The 23183-nt window shown below is 41.4% G+C and overlaps 1 protein-coding gene across 1 annotated transcript in view; it reads right to left on the minus strand.

Annotated features, from left to right (window-relative positions):
• Positions 1-6085: 6085 nt before the first annotated feature.
• Positions 6086-23183, minus strand: part of mapkapk2a (MAPK activated protein kinase 2a) — a 31854-nt gene continuing 14756 nt past the window's right edge. Inside the window, exons 3-10 of the mRNA XM_004069144.5 lie at positions 18057-18121; positions 16258-16337; positions 16029-16155; positions 15845-15920; positions 15636-15760; positions 12156-12241; positions 11760-11840; positions 6086-7725 (exon numbers count right to left, since the gene is read on the minus strand). Coding sequence (XP_004069192.1) covers positions 7576-7725; positions 11760-11840; positions 12156-12241; positions 15636-15760; positions 15845-15920; positions 16029-16155; positions 16258-16337; positions 18057-18121 — 790 coding nt within the window. The 3' untranslated portion in view covers positions 6086-7575. The remainder of the gene's footprint in view (positions 7726-11759; positions 11841-12155; positions 12242-15635; positions 15761-15844; positions 15921-16028; positions 16156-16257; positions 16338-18056; positions 18122-23183) is intronic.

Below are 23183 nucleotides of genomic sequence, written 5' to 3' on the forward strand. Positions count from 1 at the left end.
GAACTCATCAGGCTGATGCTATAACCTCAAACGTGACCCATATACATCAATTACCAGCAAGAGCCCCGCTGTGTGCTTTAACTTACCGTAACTGTAACTAGCCAGCCTCACCCTCTTGCCATATGCACATTTGCACAAATACAAATGCATGCAAAGGCAGTCTCGCTTAGTCACACAGAGAGAGAAGTATCACACAGGCTGAGGCACATCATCTCTGAAAGATGCGAAGGTCTGAATTTAAAGACACGCTCTTCAGATTGACAGAATTACAAGGGAGGCTGCATGTGGGGAGCAGATTATTTTTCAGCGTAAACTATGTCTTAACAATGAATGAACACCCCGAAGGAAGCAATATACATTCAGGTCTTTTGTTGTGTAGAAATGTACATGCATGCTTATGTGCATCACTCTGACACTGAGCGCTGATGAGGCCGATTCCTGACATGACTAAGGGCTTTTGTACTGAAACTACTCTAAGATACCTATTTAAGTCAGTTGCTTTGACGGATGACTGAGAGTTTCATTCTAGGAATGACAGAACTCATGACAAGATATCATTCATAACATCTGACCCACACAGCGTGACTCGAGCTTTGACCAGCAGATGAAGAAGTCTGCAAAAAGTGGCTCGTCTCCACTCAAGCTCGTTCACACCCTCACGACACATCCCTGAACTCTTAAGTGTAAAGCGGTTGCCGTGCTAACTAAAGAAGATCGTATCTGTCCGTTGTGGAATGAGTGTGTGCTTCTGTTCAGCCTGTGATGATTTCAAAGCAGGCCGAGAAAATCGAGGAGTGATGGTTTTCTGCTGCTGCTACTTTGAGAAGGTTTGGAAGCTGCAATCCACTCATAACAGTAATGATGCAGTCGGAGTATCTATGTCCTAAGGAGGGTATCTCTAAAGGCAACAGCAGTATGGCAGTTCATTGAGATTTTTCACATGACCATTTATTCATAAAACTTTTTTTAGTCATGTTGATGTTTTGAACACGACTGACCTTTTTTATTTTTTAGTGATTTTGTTGCAGATTCTCTTGTGTTTAATAGTTTAGTTGCATTCTTTATTTTTAGGAGAAATTTATAAAAAGAGAAAAATTGATGACAAATTGAGGAGACGGATAGTTGGAACTGTATCCAAAGAGCCCAGAATAACCTCCAAAGACAATAAAGGTGAACTCCTAGATCAAGGTACATCAGTGTCAGATCGTTTGAGCCAGAGTGGACTTCATGGGAGACGACCAAGGAGGACACCACTGTTGAAAGGAAATCATAAAAAAGCCAGACTGGAATTTGCAAAAATGCATGTTGACGAGCCACAAAGCTTCTGGGAAAATGTCCTTTGGACAGATGAGACAAAACTGGAGCTTTTTGGTAAGGCACATCAGCTCTATGTTCATAGACTCAAAAATGAAGCATCCAACCAAAAGAAAACTGTTCCTACTGTGAAACATGGAGGAGGCTCAGTTCTGTTTTGGAGCTGCTTTGCTGCATCTGCCACAGGGTGTCTTGAAGTTGTACAAGGTAAAATGAAACCTCAAGATTATCAAGGCATTCTGGATAGAAATGTGCTGCCTAGTGTCAGAAAGCTTGGTCTCAGCCGCAGGTCATGGGTCTTCCAACAGGACAACCATCCAAAACACACAGCCAAAAACCCCCAAGAATGGCTCAGAGAAAAGCGTTGGACTATTCTGAAGTGGCCTTCTATGAGCCCAGATCTGAATCCCATTGAACGTCTGTCCCCTACCCCATCCCTGGTAGGGGGTACTGGGCCCTTGGCAACAGCGGCCCTGTTCCCTGGGTGCTGGCTTCCTGGGCCCGGCGGTCCTCTCTCCTGAGCTGAAGGAGCTGAAACATGCCATTTGGAGAAGACACCCGTCAAACCTGAGACAACTGGAGCAGTTTGCTCATGAGGAGTGGGCCAAATTACCTGTGGACAGGTGCAGAAGGCTCATTGACAAATACAGAAAACGTTTCATTGGAGTGATTGCCTCAAAAGGTTGTGCAACAAAATATTAAGTTATGGGTACCATCATTTTTGTCCAGCCCTATTTCATTAAGTTTGTTTTCTTAAATAATTCTGTTAATCAACAGCTCAAAAGTAATGCCCCCCAAATGTTGGAATCAATATAAGTGTCATAATTGCTAAAGTTTAAGAAATCATTAATACAAGCTTTCCTGAAAAAGCATTAAATAAATTGAACTGAAATGCGTATTTTTGATCCTTTCCATCGTAACAGCATTCCACTGTACTGCCCCCCCCCCCCCCCCCCATAAAAATTTTTAGCATTGCCACAGCTCTGCAGAAACTGTGTCCTAGAAAGTGATATGGGGTTTTCATTTAAACCAATAACATTTAAAATAGCTCAGAAAATGATCTGAGTGGGACTTTAAGTCCAACTGAAGCTAAACAAAAATAAGAGTAAATGTACTTTAAAATAAAAGTTACTATTCAGGATATTTACACAGTTTATAGTCTCAAGGTCGACTGTAAATGTTAATAATTGTCAGGCACAATTGGAAAGTTTGTTTTTTATTCTGGCTTTACAGCATGACAGGTGTAAAAGCCCACTTTGCATCACATTTTTGTTGATGAATTTTGAACCTTTTCCTTTTTAGGGTAATTTTCCACAATGAACTACAATCTTGTGCAAAAAGCTGACCTTTTAAATACGGATTTAAAAATAATTTTCACACTAACCTTTAAAAGAAAGGAAACACCAAAAACAACCCTTCTTCCATGTTAGAATAAAACCTGAATTAAAAGCAAGGATTTTCAGTGATGAAGTCTATTTGTGAAAAACACAGTTTTTTACTTTGAGTACCTGGAACTGAAGCTGCACTACAGTTAGTTTCTTTTTTTTTTTGGAAGCCAGTAAAAGATCATTTATAACTTAAAAAATAAGGCTTTTAAAACCATAAGTAAATAAAAAATAAACAAATTAAAAAAAAACAGTGACCACAATATGCACATGAGAGCTTTTTTAACCGAAAGAGCAGTTGAATTTCCAGCACAGGTGAAAGATAAGTGCTTTGCTGTCAGGCAGGCAGAGATAACGACAGGTTTCCATTTCTTCTGAAAACTTAGCAAGGCTGCAAGCTTCTTGCTGAGTCTTATGTCAGTTTATATCGACTGGCTGCCTGTCTGGGTTATTTGAGTGTGAGAGGATGTGTTTTGTGTGTGAGAAAAGGGATGTCATGCCACTTCAAAGAACTTAGGCTGTGTCATGGCTCAGCTGAGAAGTCTCCATCCTCCACATTTCCCTTACCTTTAAAAGAAAGTAAACAATGACGATAAGTCCAGGCCTGATGTTACTTGCTTCTTTTTTGTGCTTGTCTTAATCCCATACATACAGCTAGTCCTTTCACTGAGGGTTTCAGAAACATCCCAAGTTATTCCCAAATCCCTCAATGGGGGACTCTCCATCTTTTTGATTAACGTAGACTGTATGGGTGTCCTGTGGTCATTAAAATAGTATTCTGGGGGTGGAACAACCGCAGACCCACAATCGGGACTCCCCTGAGATGTGGTCTCGCTCTCTTACCTGGCAACCATGTCTGCCAGAGATGACTATGGTTTCGTCACACTCAAAGCTGGAAGCCTGAAGCCTACACTCGCCACACACCTGAAGAGAAACAACCGTCCTTGCTAGCGGGAAACTTCAGCTGAACACCCCAGTGTGTGCAGATGCTTTGACTCAACTCCACGATGCCGTGATGCTACGCAAATCTGTGTATTTCAGGAGTCACTCATGGCAGCCAGGATGAGGCATGTCTTTCACCAGTTGAGTCTGCGCGGCCCAAGCCTAAGGCACAAATCCCATGTCGATAACAGCTCGAGTCATAACTGGAGATGTGGTTGAGTTGAAAAAATTCTCTAAAATTAGGGGCAGAGGTTTGACTGCTGAGAAGGTGATCCAGGCTGTCAAAGAAATAAAAATGGTGGTGTGGCATTGCCAGTTGTGAGAGTTTACTATCACTACTACTACTACTACTACTGCTGCTAGTACTACTACTTATAATAATAATAATAATACATGTTATTTGAAAGCACCTCTCATGGCTCTTAAGGAAACTGTACAAAAGACAAATTAAAAACACATAGAAAGAAACAGGTGATGGAAACAACTAGCAAGATGACAGTTTTTTTTTTTTCTAACTTGTTCTGTCCAAAAACTGAGCAAACAGATTAGAGCTGAAGGCCTTTTGTGTTGGACAGGTTTTACTATCACAAAAAGAGGTTATAGAACTTCGAAAAACCAGAGTATAGATTTGTATAAACCCCTTTTTGTTACTTTATTATTTTTTATTTCTTTGTCACATTTAGTGTGTGTGGGGAGGGAGAGGGGAAGAATGTGAGGGGGTGGAAGAGAATAAGAGGAAGAGAGGTGGAGAATGTGGGGGATACAAGTGCTGATTTGAATAAGTTATTATTTTAAGCTTTGTAACAATTATACCAGATCTGCTGGAAAGACAAATATTACATACGAAAGGTGAAATTCTGACACGAAGATGAGCGGAAGACCATCAATACACTGTGGGTTAGGAGGAAGGATGAAGACAGGGAGCAGTGTGGTAGTGTGCACGTGGGGGAGGAGATACATGCATGCTGCCGAAGTGAACCGTGTGTTCATAAGGGGGAACCAGATCCTCCCCAGCCCGACCAAGAGAGGCACCCCTACAGGTGCCCCCCCCCGGCACCGAGAGGCATAGGCGAACCCGGCGCCAGGGCCCCCAGGCCACAGGACAGGCCAGGGCCCCGAGAACCCATGAGCTGCCCACCACCCAGCCGGAGCCCCGTCTCCGCAAGCCAGCCCTGGCACCCGACCTAAACAACCCAGAAATCACCGCGCAACCACACCTCCACCCCCCCCCCCCCACACACACACACACACACCCCCACTACTCTACCCTCTACAACCCTGCTCACCTGCCATATTTTCCAACCCCTCCTCCAATACCCCCCTAATGCCCACCCTACTCTGCAATGGGGAGGGAGAGCCCCAGAGGAACCCGGCGAGCCAGCCCCCAGGTCCGTCACACCCATGCACTCTCGCACACATGCTCACAATCTTCTGGAATGCCCACCTCCCCCCTTCGCCACGTAGTAACCCCCTCTGGCCGATCGACCCCCCAGCGCCGCACGCTCGACCACCACTACATCCGGCAGGATACCCACAACCAGGCCGCCCTGCGAGGACCAGGCGGGGGAAGACCGGCCGCCCCTCCCAGACCCCACCTATGTGGGGGGGTGTGGGTGTGCTGTGTGTGCTGTAGGTAAAGTAGGAGTTCTCCAGTTTGGCGGGCCCCACCGCTGCCAAGCAGCAGAGCCCCCCCTCACTCCGGGAGTCCCTCTGTGATTGGTGTGTATTTGCTGTGTGTGCTGCTAACATGCAGTGTGTGTGTCTAAAGTGGAAGTTAAAATTGTGGGCGGACCAGTGAAAGATGAGAACGGATGTTTCACCGTGCCCCCCTCCACCAGACCATCCCCACAAGGCCCTAGATGAATCAGGGTGTCTAATATGCGGGTTAAAGGGGAATGGAGGACGGGCGCCAACGTGACCCCAGAGAGAGACACCCCCAGTGAGCCCTGCCAGCGTGTCCCACCAACTCAGTTCCCGGGGCCCTATATGCCTGTGTACAAAAATTTCTTTGGGTGGGAGCGGGGATGAGCAGGCGGATGGGCACAACCGGGGGAAGAAGGCTCCCCCGAGCGACCGGCCCCGGTAGGCGCCCCCCCCCTCCCAGGGCGACCAGGCAGACGGGAGGCGGCAAGCCAGCCGCAGATAGAGGCCAGAGCCGCGCCAGCGCCGAGAGACAGACAGCAAGGAGGGGGCCCGGTGCCAATCCAGAGGGGCAGGAGGTCCAGCCCCACCATTCATCCATTCATGCCCTGACTTCCCTAAGGGACTAGCACCCCCCCCCCCCCCCCCCCCCCGGGCACCCCCCCCTAAAAATAAAATAAATAAATGGAGAACCAAAAATAGATATGAATAAATAATAATAATAAAAGAAATAAAATGAAATAAAGAAATAAATTCAAAAGAAAATATTTTTTTAAAAAAAACAAAAGATCGGAGGGGCCAAGTGAGTTTGTGTGTTTTTATTCCAAAGCAGAAGCAGACAAAAGTACAACAGGTGGAGCTGAAAAGACTCAAAGACAACAGTTCAGATGGATCTGTATTTCCACTACAAAAATGTGTGTGATAGAAATCCCATTCAATGAACATTTTTTATTGTGAAATAATATGAGGAGTGAAGCACAAAGTGATGTGAGCAAAACACATAAAAGTGAACCAAACTGGGGGGAAAAAACAACAAAAAGTCAATTTATATCGATTACACAATAAAAAAGAAACACTGAAGATGAACCAACTGATGTATCCTTTGAGTGTGATGGCAGCATTCTGGTACTATGTCAGACTGCACCCCGTCATAATGGGCAACCAAGCATGTCCTACTTCCCCGTTAATCATCCAGAACCTGCAGAACTGTTGAATAATAGTGCTAAATAGTCAATACTGAACGTACAGATTCCGGCGCTGGTATGACCAGCAGCGGCTGCCAACAGCCAGACTGATTTCATGAGACGATTAACATAAAACACTAAGAAATGCCCTTTTTGTTGCTCGATGTGCCCCCAAAAGAATTCACAACCTTAAAGAGTTTCAACTGGAATTCAAGCTGGAAAACAAGTCTGCATAGCATAAACCTGAAATCTGACTGCTCTCTACATTCTGTAGCCTGAACCAAAAAGGTAAAAAGGGATTAAAAGTCACCTGCCTTACTCAGCATGACCTACGCTAAAACTTCTGCAAAATTCATCAAAAATAAAAAAATACAGTATTTTTTTGGCTCTTCGTCTTTGATGAGCTACAAGCAAGAGAAAGGAGTCGGATTGAATAAAACCGCCAGCCACTTCCTTTGCCCTAAAACTGCTTCACTGGAAAAGAGCAAGGTGTGCGTGACAGAGGAGGGGGGACTTCGATGAGGTGATTTCAGAGTGGCCCCCATCGTCAAGTCCACGGGCCTCAGTTCAACATTCACCACGACAACGTGAACCTGATGGGCACCCCCCCAGCTACTTCCAGATGAGTCCTTACATTCCACTCGTCAGTTCCAAACTCATCTGCTAACTTAGCGCGCACGCAACAGGAAACCTTCCATTCTTTCCATTTTTGGGGTTTAGCCGTTTGTTAAAACATTCACAGGTAAGGGGGTGGAGTCAGAGCAGAACTGTAAGGTAAACAGAACCAAGGCTAAGGCTTCCTGTTTTATCTTAATATTTAGACCCCTTTCAGTACAAACCTGATACTTAAGAAAAAGATTAATAATCTCATATCCTCCGTCTCTGTAATCTATAGTCTCTCTTATAAAAGCACAGATCCACTCAGCTGTCGGCTGAAGCAGAATGAGGAGTTTGTTAAAATGGTAGAGTAACAAAATCATACACTCTTACAAAACATTAGAATTTGCTAAGGAAAAAATAATCAAAACACCGAGGAAAATCCATGCAGTACGACTTGTGCCGACAAATTATTGCTTTCTTTCCACAACACGTGTTTGCATGCGTCATGTTCAGTGATCTGCAGAAACTGGGTTTGGTAAGCCGCTGCTGGCCTTCTTCCTCCTTTTGGACAGCAGTGGATTGGTCGAGTCCGCAATGGTCTTGATTTTAATTTGCTCATAGTCGACCCTCATTGTTGCCAAGGCACTGGTCATTTCCTCCTGTGGAATAAACAACAAAGAAAATGTTAAAAGTAGAAACCTGTGAGCATCTGTTGAAACATGTAATAATGGAAAACAGCAAAAAATAAACAGTAAAACTGCAACACTGTCTTTTAAGATAATATACCGTAAATTCCGGACTAAAAAGCGCACCCGATTACTAGCGCACCCACCCATTTTCACGTGTTTAACTACTTTTATACATACGGAGTACAAGCCGCATGTATTAGGCAACATTGTCATCCTGACAGATCACGTCCTGACTCACAGTGCAAGTGTGATTCATTAGCACACAGTGGGTGGATTCAGTTTTGCCTCAGGCTCATGTATTTGAGTATATATACATCTGCCAAACAGTATGCACCTCTATTCTGTTCACAAGTTCCTCAGTTATGGTTTTTATTTATTTATTTATTTTTTTTTTTAGTTTTTTTTTTTACTTATTGACAATCTAGGTATCATACATAAAATTACAAACAGTAACCATATACAGTAAACCCTTGTTTATCGCGGGGGTTACGTTCCAAAAAGAACCCGTGATAGGCAAAATCCGTGAAGTAGAAACCTCTATTTTTTTTAACAATTATTATACAATTAAATACTCTGTTATACATTGAAAAGAAGAACAAACCATTTTACAGGCTCAAACATTTGTTTCACAAATCAAAGTACTTTAAAAACGTTTTTTTTTTTCAACAAATAACTTCTGTACAGTACTGTCAAATAATAATTTTAATCATCAATGTGAACAGAAGGCTTCAAATCGCGGAGATTAGCCCCGCCCACCGCGACCCGAGAGTAATTGAATTAAACGGGAGAAAATTTAAAATGATCATGAAAAAAATACAAAGTACAAACGGACAAATAGTGGCTCAGGTGTATTTCAATGCTCTTCAGTCTGAGAAGCTGCAGTGTTTTCTCCTTCTCAAGCCCGCGGTGCAGCTGTGTGTGTTTGTTCGGGAGAAGAACATAGTGATTGACAGTTGTTGTCGCTCTTTTTCTATGGGTTTTAGAGAAACAGGAAATTGCAAGATGATTTGCATGTACGTAATTTGGAAAACTGATTTACGTACGTGTACATATTAAAATGCAACATTATTGACGCGCAGGTAGAGAAGAAGCGGAGTGACTTTTTTAGCCAATCAGAATGCAGAACACAATGCACGATGCAAATCCGTGAAGTAGCGAAACCGTGAAAAGTAAACCGTGATATAGCAAGGGATCACTGTAATCAACATTACATCCCTCAGTTATGATGAGGAAATTTACATCCGCGATCCCCCATTTCCCATGAGTCTTAGGGGCTAAAGGCGGGGCCAACGCCCGGCTCGCTATTCTGTTGTACGTGTTTAAGAATGAGCAAGTATCAGCAGTGCATGGAGGGGTGAACGGGTACAGCTCTCCTTCCGCTTGTGTCGCGGCAGCGTTATGGGAGTAACAGGGCTGGTTAAAAAACACACCGGTAAAATAAAGCAGCGACGACTGAAAAGCGCGCGCCTCAGCGCGATACGCGCGCCTCCTCGCGGCGCGTGGGTCAGAAGTTTCCTTCCACAACAAACACTGTTGTTCCCCGGACGCCTCGAGTAAGCCCTGGCTGCAGCCTGCAGAATGGCTCGACGCCTCCGCGTTCCCGCGCGCTCCTTGTCTCCCCTTCCTATCTACTCCGACAGCTCTGGCCAGGGCGGCTTCAAGGAGGAGCGCTTCGTCCCCATTGCGCCGGTGGACGGAGCAAATCGTGTCTGTGCAGAGCAATCGGACTTAATACTGTACGTTTTGTGTATGAGGGGTGGATGCGTTGTTACGTGTGGGAGCCTTCAGACTGCCATCGGCCCCGCAGCTCAATCAGCAGGAGAAGATGTCTCCAGCTCACACGGAGGCTGTGAGCGTTTCAATGCAAAACTCCGCTCAATTCTTACAAACCGTTAAAACGATCACGTCAATTTGTGTTTCCAGTTGTGTCTCGACAAAATAAAGGCTGATATTATTCCCACATATTTACGTGCAGCCAGCCGAGTCACTATGACTCTGATGTAAATTCACTCCATGCGCTGTTCTCTCCGTCACGCAGCTGACCGGCTTTTCCAAAACCCGTTGGTGATGGTGGATTTTTTCACGCTGCTTTTAACGATTGCTTTTAACTTGAAAGCTTCATCATATTGTCGCGGCGATCACGTGCACGTTGGGTCTAATGGCACCAAAGGATTCTGGGATGCAGCTGGGCATGCGTGTTTCGTTTTGTTGAACCATGACTGAAGTGTCTAAGACCTGAAGTCAAGTCCATGCTGTTTGGCTGCTTAGAGGTGTGTTGAATATAAATGACTTGTGTTTGGTGTTAGAGAATTCAAACCATTCACTGTGTCCGAAAATACGTACATGGCGGCCGCTAATTAAAACCATAAATTAGCCGCGTCACTGAATAAGCCGCACGGCTGTAAGCGCAGGAAAAAAGTAGCGGCTTATAGTCCGGAAATTACGGTACTTTTTTTGAACCATGGTCTGGTTCTGATTAGTAGCAGGGTGTTCATTTACAAGGGATAATGGACACCTATAGAAGAAGTTAGTTTGTTGCCTGTTTATAAACAATTTGATGATTAAGTAATGAAGGAAATTGTTGATCCACAATTAATGATCAGAGTTAATGGAGGATATTTCTTTCAATAAAAGCGATCTGAGAAACTACTTGCTGACTTTGTTTATGATGTTTAGCATTCATATACCACTTTCCTCCGCTGGTTACTCCTCAACAGCTGCAGCATAGTGAGTTGCAGGCCTGTAGCCGTTACCATAGTAAATAGTCCGCTTTTTGTGAAAACCAATTTAAATGATAAACAAAAACAACAATAATGTTACAGCTGTGGCTGTACTTCGTTTTGTTCTTTCTGTTTGTTCTGTGTTTGTGTATTTTATTTCTATCAGAGTGGGACTTCGTTGTGTTTGTATATCTTTGTGTCCGTCTGTGTCTGATTGCTTTCAGGTGTGGTGCTGGAAAAGGGTCTCCCACTGGACCCAAACTGATGGCAGCAGCCTTAAAAGTAGGCCTGCACAATCAAATTTAGCGTTATCGCGATATCAAGCTATGCAATGTGCGTATCGCAAAAGATGGCGAAAATCACAACAAATGGTTACTTTAAATGTGCTAAAACAATCTTACGGAAGCTTGAACTGCTTAGCTAATCAAATAAATCAATGTATGCATTTGACCAATCAGATGGAGCCCTTTTATGTTAGATGTTCGCCTCCCATGTAGACTCGTGTCATTCAATTAATTAAAGGTATGTTGACTCTTATTTAAATAAAACTGTTGCAGTGAAATGGAAATTGTGTTTTTGGTTGGTGCTCTTCTCCACCTGTTTTGTTGTGTTGCACTTTGTAGTTCTTTGTGGTTTTTGTGTTCTGGCCCATTCTGAGTAGTCTTTTGTCTGTAGTTATGTTTAAGTGAGGCTGTAGGGGTGAACTGCCATTTTCTTTAGTCCTTGTTTTCTCCTGTTTGTTAGTCCAGGGAGGTTAGTGTTATGTCATTGAGTTCCCTTTTCTCTCATTCACAGGTAAGATTTCAGTTAGGTGGGGTTGTGTTTGTTATTTTGACCCTTTTTGCTTCACCTTTTAAGTTATTGGTGATTGTTATTTATCAATAGTTAATACATGTGTTATATTTTTATGGAGACAATCTTTTGGTGTTCTGTTATTAACTTAAGTCAGGGCAAAAACTTAACTTCTAATTTATGCTCCTCTAGGCCCCCCTAGACATAAAAAGGGGCATAACAAATAATAATAATAACATTGGATCGGATTTTTCAGCGCTTTTCTAGACGCTCAAAGCGCTCACAGTGTCTATCCATCATTCATTAACTCCTTGTTCATTGATGGTGATGGTAAGCTATAGCCATTTAAATAGAAATTGAAGACAAAAGTCCTACTTGAGATAACTTCTGTTGGGTTGCCATTTCTGCATTATGATAATGATTTAAATACATATTTATGAGGAGATAAAAGGCCTCACACACACAAAACATTCACTGAAGCAAATGTCTCACCTTGACTTCCTCCCATGCATCTTTCTCCTCCATCAAAACCCTGCTGGTGTGAAGTGGGGTCTGGGGAACCTCCATTGATTGCTTTAGGGGGCACACAAAAGCACACGCCAACCGTATTTATTAAAGTAATTATAGAATTCAATTCAATTTTATTTACATAGCCCAATATAACAACACACTTATCTCAACGGGCTTCACTAATTGTAACAAGACATCAAATCAGTTATAAAACAACTTTACTGACTGCTAAAGTAAACTAAACACACTAAAACAAACTGGGCATCCCTTCCCTTAGACCCTTTTTCTTGGTAAGGAAAAACTCCTAAAAAACCCTGAAAAGAAAGAAAGAAAGAAAAAGAAAGCCTGTAAATTGAAGCACAAAGTCTAAAGACGTACATTAATCCAAGGATGATTCATGAACTCAGTGATGGTCATCCTTTGGGTGGGCTCGGTCTTTAGGAGGGTGCTGATGAGTTGTTTAGCTGCAAGAAACAACACATGGACACTTTAGTTTTACATCAACACATAAAGGTGAAAACCAAACATTGTTGAAAAAAAGAAAGAGACCTGTAAAAAAAAAAAAGAGCAAAAAAAGCAAATATCTTTTGGGGTTTTAAACTACATGGGACACAATGTTTTCAGTTTTGTTTCATAAATGTAAACAATTTTCTTTTAAGAAAAAAAATATATTGGTTCAAACTAACAGAAAACCCCAATAAGTTTCAGGTTCACCTGAGCAGAACAGATTTATTCCAGGTGTGTCAGGACGGGTGCCAACAGTTTATGTAGTTTCTTTCACAGGTGGTGTAGCACATTCAATACAGGTGAGACGGAAACTACGACAGGCACCTGGGATGTCCCACCTTGTTATCCAGCCAAAAAACAAAACAGGAGCTTGTTTCTAAATTATTCTCTCTCAACAGTACTTATGTGCTTATAAAACATATAGTAGATGTAATCACTGATAAAGTGGCAACCCAGTTTGGCTTTACTGCATTTTCTTAACGTGTTTCTAGAAAACGAGCCCCAAAAGACTTCAAAAAAGATATTTTTTATCATGATGTGTTCATAATGTGTAATGATCTTAGTCTGCCAAAATTCGAAATGATGGTTACATCAGGATTACTTCACTGGGGTGTTGGTGCACACAGACAACAGTTCTGGTAACGGTCTTCCTCTTGAAGGCACTACTGCAGCTATGAGTGAAAAGGAACTGTTAGTGTGATTACAATTACTGGAGTTGCAACTGGCCGTGCTAATCTGAGTAGCACCAACTTCAGAGAGAGAGAGAGAGGAAATAGGAGCAATTTTTTAAAAGCTGAGATGAACGAACCCTCTTATAGCCTTAACCGAACTCATGGCCTCATTGAGATCATCACTGTATAGATAACATAGATTCTAGAGAAGCAGACAAAGCAACAGACTGTGCAACAGGAATGAAATGCATCAAATATTTATCATTGAAATACCATTATATGAGGTAAAATGTTAAATCTTTTACTCCCATCATGTGTTTTTATGTGTAGTTCATACCTCCAGCTCTGCCTCCTGCCTTTCTTAGTGTCTTTAACCCACATCATGGCTGCTCTCACCACAGTCTTCCACACTCTTCTTCCATTCTTTCTAAAACTCTTGTCACACATCACACCTGGAACCGTCCTCCACCCGTTTAAACTTGCTCTTCGCCTCTTTCTCACTCTCTGGACTGTTGACCCAAAGTGCTGGATGTCCGCCATCTTCTTCACCTCTGCTACTTCACTTCACTGTTTCACTTGAGTTGATCTCATTTACAAACAGAAACTCTGTCTTGCTATCCTTAATTCCTCTTCTTTCCAGAGCAAACCTCCACCTATCGAGATGGTCCTCCGCCTGCTTTGACATCACGGTCATACCGGATCACAACCGATTCAGTCTTGAGGCTATATTTGAGGCTATATTTGTGGTTCTCATATATTATTTGGCTTTAATTTTATGTCGGAGGCCTTTTCCTGACACAACCTACTCTATCTGGATGCACAAAAGCCCTGGTATGAGCATCAACTCAGTAGTAAAACTGCAAAAACACGTGTTTTTGTCAGGGGCGGAGCTAGAACATTTTACATGGAGGGGCGGGGCACAAGACTTCAGAAGGGTAGCAAGACACCAGAGTGGAAGGTCATTTCAAATAAAAAGATCTAAAATATGTATTTCTAACAGGTTTATTATTCATATTATTGTCTTGATTCATTTAAAAACTAGCTTTTGTTTTATTTGAAATGCTTTAAAAAGTTTGTATTGATGATTTCTTAATCTTTGTAAAATAATTAAACCAATATTGACTCAAAAACGGGGGGAGGGGACAAAGCTGCCCCATTTGCCCCCCCTGAAGCTCCGCCCCTGACATTTATCCAGTTTCTAGTATAAATATCTTATTGCACTTGATCTTGAACAAAACTAACTTCCAATTTACTTTTTCAGTAGGATGCAGCGACTTTGTAAGCATATATGTAACCTTGAAAATCTAAGTCTTTTAATCTCTAAAAATCTATTAAGTAGCATCTTTAATGAAACAAGTTTTTTTTCTTTACATATTTTATCTTACATATGTGATCTTGTTTCAGAATTGCTGGATTTGGGGAAACTGGAATTTTTTTTTACCCATAACATTAACATAATTAGGACAAATTTATCTTAAAATGTGTAATTCTAGTTTTAACTTAAGACGATTATGGTTTAGAAATAACGTGAATTGGACTGTTGAAGGATATATTTAAGTGCAAATGTGAATAAATATTTATACTTTAAAAATACAAAACTCCTTTTTTGAGCAATACTTGCTTATTTTAAGACGTAGTTTCAATTAGCAAGGCAACATGCTTAAATATGACTGTTTATAGCTGATTTCAAGATTTAATGAAGTTTTAAAAAGGGAAGGACATAGCTTATTTAGCAAATCTTACAAAACATATTCTACCAGTTTCATTGGTGGATTTTTCCACTAACTAAGGAAAAACATATTCAATGTATTATTTTTTTTTAAACTTGTTTGAAGAACCTCATTTTTACTGTTTAAAGTGCCGTCCTTCAGCAAGGATGAAGTGAGACGTGATTCATCCTGGGATTGGGCAGTTGAATGTAGATTTTGCTAGTGTGCTAAGCAAAAACAAATTGATCAAAAGGGTACATGTGCAGAAGACCCTTTTTATTCAAAGTCCCTCTCCGATCCTCTTTTGATCTATTGTAAAAGTGTTCCCAGTGCTCTTTTAATTCTGATTATGCCATTTTTAGCCAAAATCAAAAAACCTGTGCCGTTTTTCTAGGACATCGGTTCTCCACAGCAGCAGTAGTTTATTAGAAATTCACCTGTCTGTCTGTGAGGACTAAGCCCTCCCCTGCTTCCCAACATCCTTCTGTTTATACACTATCCCACTAGCTTACAGCCCTTTACAACCCCAACCTAACACTAGTGCAACAAAAACTGAATATTAGAGCTAATCAGCTGCACAGTGTTGAGCCAGATACCAGCTCAGACAAGAAAAACGAAGACATAGCTGGATCTGGTGGCTCTACAAGAGTATGCATCAGAATGGAGTGGAGCAGGGGGCTTGTGGCCTGCTAATTGTAGCACATACGTCAATACTGCAGACTTTTTCCAACTGCATTTTTTCATCCACTCCTGATTCACAACAAACTTGAATAAATAGATACCCAAGAAAAAATTTTAAGCTTAATTTTCTCTATACATATGTCCTCCATCACCAGAAAAATGTCACAAGAACATGTAAAAACAAAACAAATAATCAAAACACTATTTTCATTGGAGTGGATCTTTAGGAGTTTATATTTCAAATGAAAACAGAAGTGTTTGCAGCAGATTTCACATTTTGTAAGTTTTACCTTCTTCTGATACATCGGACCATTCAGGGTTAGGAAATTCATACTGGCCCATTCTGATCCTCCTCTTCATCCCAGGAGAGATGGCTAAACCGTGGTTAGAATAGAATGGAGGGTACCCACACAGCCTGTTGGACATTTACATTGATTAAATTAAAACATATATACATTGATGGTAAAAGGGTAGAGATGTTATGGGAAGAATGACTCACAGGATATACATGATGACACCCAAAGACCACATGTCGCATGACTTGTCATACTTCTCTGGGCCCAGGACCTCTGGAGCTGTGCAAAGGGCAATAGAGTGAAACCAGAAAAAACATGCAACATTTTTAAATCCGATCAAGTCATGCAACACGTAATTATGATAGTTCAGGTGGGCCAGATCCTTACCAGCATAGTAGGGTGTGTAGCAGGGAGTATTCAAAGAGTTGTGCGAGGTGGTCTCCTTGGCAAAGCCAAAGTCTGTGAGTTTGAGAAGCGCGTTGGGCCTCTTTGAAGAATAGAGTAAATTCTCAGGCTGTTTTTATGGGACAGGGGAAGAAATGTAAGATTATGCAGTCAGAAAATGTGGCAGTGGGTAAAACTGCATGTCATTCTGTGTTAGGAAGCAATGACTGACCTTGACGTCTCTGTGAGCAATGTTGATGGAGTGTAAGAATTGAATGGCTTCACCTATTCGCCTCATGATGTTGGATGCCTCTAAATGTAAAAAAAAAAAAAACATTAAAAAACATGCATTTTAATGGACTGATAGAAAATCACAAGCACTAAAACAATGAATTGAAAAAACACCTCCAAAATTGGCCTTTTTCTCCCCAGATACCCCACTGAAATATATCTGTCAGTCTGCCATGCTGCTTTTTCCCCGGCTAAAAAAGCTGAGAGATGGCTGTCATTTTCATCGTAGAAACACTTCAACTATCAGCAACAGTATGTAAAAAAAAGAATCCCAATACTAACTCCTCCTTAAGGAAATTATTTGTATGATGATGTGAAAATGTGGCCAATGACAAGAGTTCATCTCAATACTTTGTAAGCAGAATCATAAATACTTTATTGATCCCACATGTGGGAAATTTGTTGAAAAAATGTGAAAAAAAAGTAAAATGTGCAAATGTTATCTGCTACCCAGTGAATTATTTTATTGTACAGTGTGATTGTATTTGGTAGGAAGGATTTCCAGTATCGGGCAGTTTTGGAGCAGAGCTGTCTGAGCCTCCTAGATAAGGAGGTCAGCTGTTTGCCCAGAACAGGGTGGAGAGGATGGTCGGGGTTGTCCATGATGGATAAGAGCTTGTTCAGTGACCTCCTCTCCATTACTGCTTCAAATGTTTCCTGTTTGCAGCCAATGAATGTGACCCTGGTTAGCAGTGACAGAATTCTAATGCTTCCTCTAGGTTTCCATTCACTGTAGCTGCTACTTTGGGTTCATTCATCCATGCAGATCTTCTCAAGAGCTGTGATGTTTTGGTTCTGTTACTGGGCAACATTGACTTTCAACTTCCTATAGATTCTCCATTAGATTAAAGTCCAGAGTCTGCCTTGGCCCCGACAGAACCATAACACTCTTTTAGGCAGCCACTCCTTTGTTGCTGGATAATGTGTTTGAGAACATTGTTATCCTGGAAGATCCAGCCACGTTCATCATCAATGTTCTCACTGATGGAAAGATGCTTTTGCCCCTAATCTGACAATAAACTGTCCTATTCATCCTTTTCTTTTTCACAGATCAGTCTTCCAATCCCCTTAGGAGAAAAGCAGCCTCCAAGCATGATGTTTCCACCCCCCTGCCTCACAATGGGTCTCATCTGATCACATAATCCTTTCCCAATCCTCCTCTGTATCATTCAGGTGGTCTCTGGCAAACTTTAGACGGTTCTGGACACGTGTTGGCTTAAACAGAGAGACCTTTGGACCTCTGCAGGATCTGAATCAGGGATGGCGTCATCTGTTACTAAGGTGACATTTGTTACTGGGGTCCCGGTACCAGGTACCCGTGTAGTTCTAGGGTGTTTCCACACTGTTCTCCAAATCATTTGGACCCCGTCAGGTGAGATTTGTCATGGAGCTCCAGGTGGAGGGAGATCGTCAATGATCTTATATACAGATAACCAGTTTAAGCAGGTGACATTAATATAGGAAACATGTGGAGGATATAAGGGTCTGTGGAAGATACAATACTTGGTTGTTTGTTGGAGCTTTTTCATAAATTCTTTAAAAATTCTACATTGTGATTTTCTAGATTCTATTTTTTTTAACATTCCGTCTTTCACAGTTGAAGTGCGTCTATGATGAACATTACAGATCAAACTCATCAATACAATCAATAGTCATTACAACTCTGCCAAGTGTTTTCTAATGCTTTGCTGTACATCATAAAGAAAATCTGTTCATTTTAGGTTTCTGTGAACTTTTTACCTTTTTCTGTAAAGGCCTGGTCTCCTCTGTCCTGAATTCGACTGAAAAGCTCACCACCGTCCATACTTGGAAGAAAAAGAAAAACAAATGGAAACTTTCTGACATGTTGGACAGACATGTCAACATAACAAGTATAAGTGCACAGATTCCCATTTGTCATTGATGCTGTGTGATACTGAGACATACAAGTCTATTTCCCTAAACATTGTGTCTAATTTGTCTAGTCAAATGCGCTTCATGGAGTATCAGTGACATTAATCTCAGACTAAAGGCAGCTCTTTGAGTAGAGGTGTAATTTACAATCAGTCATCAGCAGTTCCTTAAAGTAGTAGGATCCTGACAATTGACATTGTGACCCCTTTTAAGAACAAGAGACAAAGCTTCAAACTGAACAATGTAGGTCAGACTCCCTCAATGAGTCACAAGTAGAAGAAAGAGAGACCTAAACTGTCTTCTGCACTTGTCTGTTTTTCTAGGAAACGTTGGAAGTTTCACCAGAAAACTTCTTTTCTTACTAAACTTCTAAGTCAATTTTCTCAATAAGCTAGTCATCACTTTTTGAATGTGAGCATGCGGGTAGGCACGTTTACTCCCCCAGCACTACAAAGGTAACCACAGCGTACACGTGTGACAAGTTTGGTTGTGGTTGGGGTGTTTGAAAATGCAGCAGTGGAAGTTGATTTAAAAGAAATGACAACGCTCTTTAGAGGAAATGTGATATCCCTCACATGCCAAGCAAAGCAGAAATTGATTCATCTAAAAAACTAAAAATTTGTGTTTAGCAAGGAGCAAGGAAAAAATGTAAATTAAAAAAGACATTATGTACATTTGCTCTAAAAACAATCAAACTTTATCTACAGAGAACTCCAATGAAGATTGCGCATACAGTCAGGACCATTAATATTTGGACAGAAACACATTCTTTCTAATTTTGTTTCTGTACATTACCACAGTGAATTTTAAATAAAACAACTCAGATGCCATTGAAGTGCAGACTTTCAGCTTTTATTCCATGGGTTGAACAAAAAGATTGCATAAAAATGTGAAAAACTAAAGCATTTTTTAAACACACTTTTTTTCATTTCATGGGGTCGTAAGTAATTGGACAAATGAAATAACTGAAAACAAAATGGTCATTACTAATATTTGGATGAAAAGCCTTTGTTGGCAACGACAGCCTGAAGTCTTGAACTCATGGACATCACCAGATGCTGGGTTTTCTCCTTCTGAATGCTCTGCCAGGCCTTTACTGCAGCGGCTTTCAGTTGCTGTTTGTTTGTGGGCCTTTCTGTCTGAAGTTTAGTCTTCAATAAGTGAAATGCTGCTCAGTTGGGTTAAGATCAGGTGACTGACTTGGCCATTCAAGAATATTCCACTTCTTTGCTTTAATAAACTCCTGAGTTTCTTTGGCTGTATGTTTTGGGTCGTTGTCCATCTGTGTTATGAAACGCCGCCCAATCAGTTTGGCTGCATTCACCTGGATCTGCGCAGACAGTATGTCTCTGAACACCTCAGAATTCATTGGGCTGCTTCAGTCCTGTGTCACGTCATCAATAAACACTAATGTCCCAGTGCCACTAGCAGCCATGCACGCCCAGACCATCATACTGCCTCCACCGTGTTTTACTGATGATGTAGTGTGCTTTGGATCATGAGCTTCTCCACGCCTTCTCCACACTTTTCTTTTGCCAGTATTCTGGTAGAGGTTGATTTTGGTTTCATCTGTCCAAAGAACGTTTTTCCAGAACTGTGCTGGCTTTTTTAGATAATTTTTAGCAAAGTCCAATCTAGCCTTCCTATTCTTGAGGCTTATGAGTGGCTTGCATCTTGCAGTGTACACTCTGTATCTACTCCCATGCAGTCTTCTTTTTATGGTAGACTTGGATATTGTTATGCCTACCTACTGGAGAGTGTTGTTCACTTGGTTGGCTGTTGTGAATAGGTTCCTCTTCCCCATGGAAATGATTCTGCGATCATCCACTGTTGTCTTCCGTGGATGTCCAGGTCTTTTTGCGTTGCTGAGCTCACCAGTGCTTTCTTTCTTTCTCAGGATGTACCACACTGTTGATTTAGCCACTCCTAATACTGTAGCAATTTCTGGCATGTTTTCTTCTTTTTTCTCAGCTTAATGATGGCTCCTTTCACCTGCATGAGCTCCTTTGACCACATGTTGTCTGTTCACAGCAAAATCTTCTAAATGCAAGCACGAGTCCTCTAGTCAGCTCTAGGCCTTTCATCTGCTTCACTCATAATGACATAACAAGGGAATTGCCCACACCTGCCCATGCAATAGCATAGAAGTCAATTGTCCAATTACTTATGAGCCCATGAAATGAAGGGATTGTGTTTAAAAATGCTTTAGTTTTTCACATTTTTATGCAATCTTTTTGTTCAACCCATGGAATAAAAGCTGAAAATCTGCACTTCAATGGCATCTGAGTTGTTTTATTTAAAATTTTTCATTTTTTTCTGTACCGCTTTGTCCCTTTCGGGGTCACGGGGCTGCCGGAGCCTATCCCGGCTACTTGGGCGTAGGCAGGGGATGCCCTGGACAGGTCGCCAGTCTGTCGCAGGGTAGAACGTCCACAGTCACACACCCATTCACTCTCACACTCACACCTATGGACAATTTAGAGTTGCCAATTAACCTATGAAGCATGTTTTTGGACAGTGGGAGGAAGCCGGAGATCCCGGAGAAAACCCACGCATGCACGGGGAGAACATGCAAACTCCACACAGAAAGGTCCCCCATTGATGTATTTTTCAAGTCCCCCAGCCAGGACTTAAACCGGGGGCCTTCTTGCTGTGAGGCAAGAGCACTAACCACTGCGCCACCGTGCAGCCCTTGTTTTATTTAAAATGCACTGTGGTAATGTACAGAAAGAAAATTAGAAAGATTGCATCTCTGTCCAAATATTTTTGGTCCTGACTGTATATAAAGAAAAATCCAGCTTGAAATGGTGTTTCTGAGTATTTCTTTATTCAAATCGCTGTGAATCAGGAGCAAACAAAAAATGCAGTTTGAAAAAGCTTGTAGTTGTGATGTAGGCATTACAATGGCTAGGCCACAAGCTCCCTGCTCCGCTCCATTCCGATGGTTCTGCTTGCAGAGAAAAAGATCCATACTGTTTACGTCTTCATTTTCCTCGTCTGAGCATCAAAACCGTACGGCTGGGTAGCTCCAATGTTGCTCGCCATTTTTGTTGCACTGGTGATGTTAGGTTGGGGGTGTGAGGAGCTGTAAGCTAGCAGGAGAGAATGTAAACAAAGGGATGATAGGAAGTGTGGGCAGGTTTACACTGAGCCAATTGTCTCACCCACAACTTTCTAATGAACTCCTGCCGCTCTGCAGAAACTATGTCCTAGAAATTTCAATGAAAATATTTTTTTCAATGATTTGATGATAAATGATGATTAAAAACTCAAAATGACTAAGTGTAACCACCCTGTTCTAAATAAACTAATGAATTACTTCACATTAGGTGATTCATTAATTTATAGAGAATAGGGTGGTGTGTCACTTTTTAAACTAATCTTTATTTTATGTAATAGATTCTCCAATGGTCATTAGCGTAATGTGTAATTTCTTTATCAGCACATAGCAGCAAGTGTTTTTTTTCTTTTGTAATCCCACAATGTACATTTAGTTGAGTTAAGAAAAGTCTTATTTATTGCCAACTTAGTTTTTCTCAAAACTGACATATGTGGTGAAGAGAATTCAGTAATTTTTCTAAATAAAAAAAACGCAGAATCAAACAGTATAGAAAATGGAAAAAAAATGCAAGTTATGATTCTTTTTTTGTGGTCTTGTTTGTACCAATTGACTTACGGACGACTTCTGGTCGTTTTTGCGTGGAAAAACTGCATCAATGAGCTTGGGTTTGATTTCACAATCAGTAGCTTCCTCTTCTCAAAAGGAGCAAAAACAATAGAAATACATCAAAGACCAAATGATAGACTGTGCAGGAAGTGACAGGAAACTGCTCCAACAAGTCAAGTGCTGCAGAAAACAGCGGTTGAATTTGGCTTACCTGTGACAAAGTCACAAGGATTGTGGTTTCCTCCCACAACATCCGACAAGGTCCGTAAAAATACTCAAATAATAAAATGTCCAAAAAAATAAATAAGTTTGGGGTTGTGTAATCTGGCTTCCTCCCACAGCCCACCAGCATATCTGATAGATTTTTTTTAAAGCTTCTAAACCGTGGTTGGCTCCATGCCAACATTTGTGAGTAACAAGTGACCTTGTCCATATAAGGACTTTGGCCTTTGCATTTTTAAAGACCCACTCCAATCAAAATCACCTTTCTGTTGTGAATCAGGAGCAAACGGAAAAAAAAAGCAGTTTGTAAAAGCTTGTAGTTGTGAGATAAGTGTTACAGTGGGCAGGCCATCCCTCCCTACTCCGCTCCATTCCGATGCGTCCACTTGCAGACAAATGGATCTGTTAATGTTTTCATTTTCCCCGTTTGAGCTGGCATCTTGCTCAAAATCGTACAGGGGGATGCTTCGATATTCCTCACCATTTTTGCGGCACCACTAATGTTAGGTCAGGGGTGTGATGACCTGTTAGCTAGCTGGAGAAAGTGTAAACAAAGGGATTATGGGAAATCGGTCCCGCCCACAACTCAGAGGCAGATTTCAAATGAATTACTGCCACTCTGCAGAAACTTTGTCCAAGAAAACAACACGTGCTTTTTGATTTTGGCTAAAAACAGCATAATTATAATTCAAACACCACTGGGAACACAATAGATCAAAAGATGATTGGAGTGGGACTTTAAGCCATATTTTATGCAAATATTAAAAATCTCTCTCTAATATGAAGGTTTCAGCTTTTAATGATAAAGATGAAGAATTCCTCCACCATACAAGATGAAATTCCTTGCCTTATTTCCCTGAGTAGAGTAGAAATACTTCATATAGATCAGAACTATTTGAAGGTCTTGATAAATCTACAATGGTAATGATTTAAAACTTTGCAAGTGTTTTCTAGAAGTGTGCTTTTTTAACTCAAGGTTCAATTCCAAACTGAATGTCATCAAGGACGGATTGGATTGAAACGCAGACTCCCATCTGGTCACTCCATTCTTAGTACTGCGGATGTGTGCTAATAAGGATTGCCTC

This window comes from Oryzias latipes, chromosome 5 (assembly GCF_053564925.1).
Source record: "Oryzias latipes strain Hd-rR chromosome 5, Olatipes_Hd-rR_3.1".
Classification (NCBI taxonomy): Eukaryota; Metazoa; Chordata; class Actinopteri; order Beloniformes; family Adrianichthyidae; genus Oryzias; species Oryzias latipes.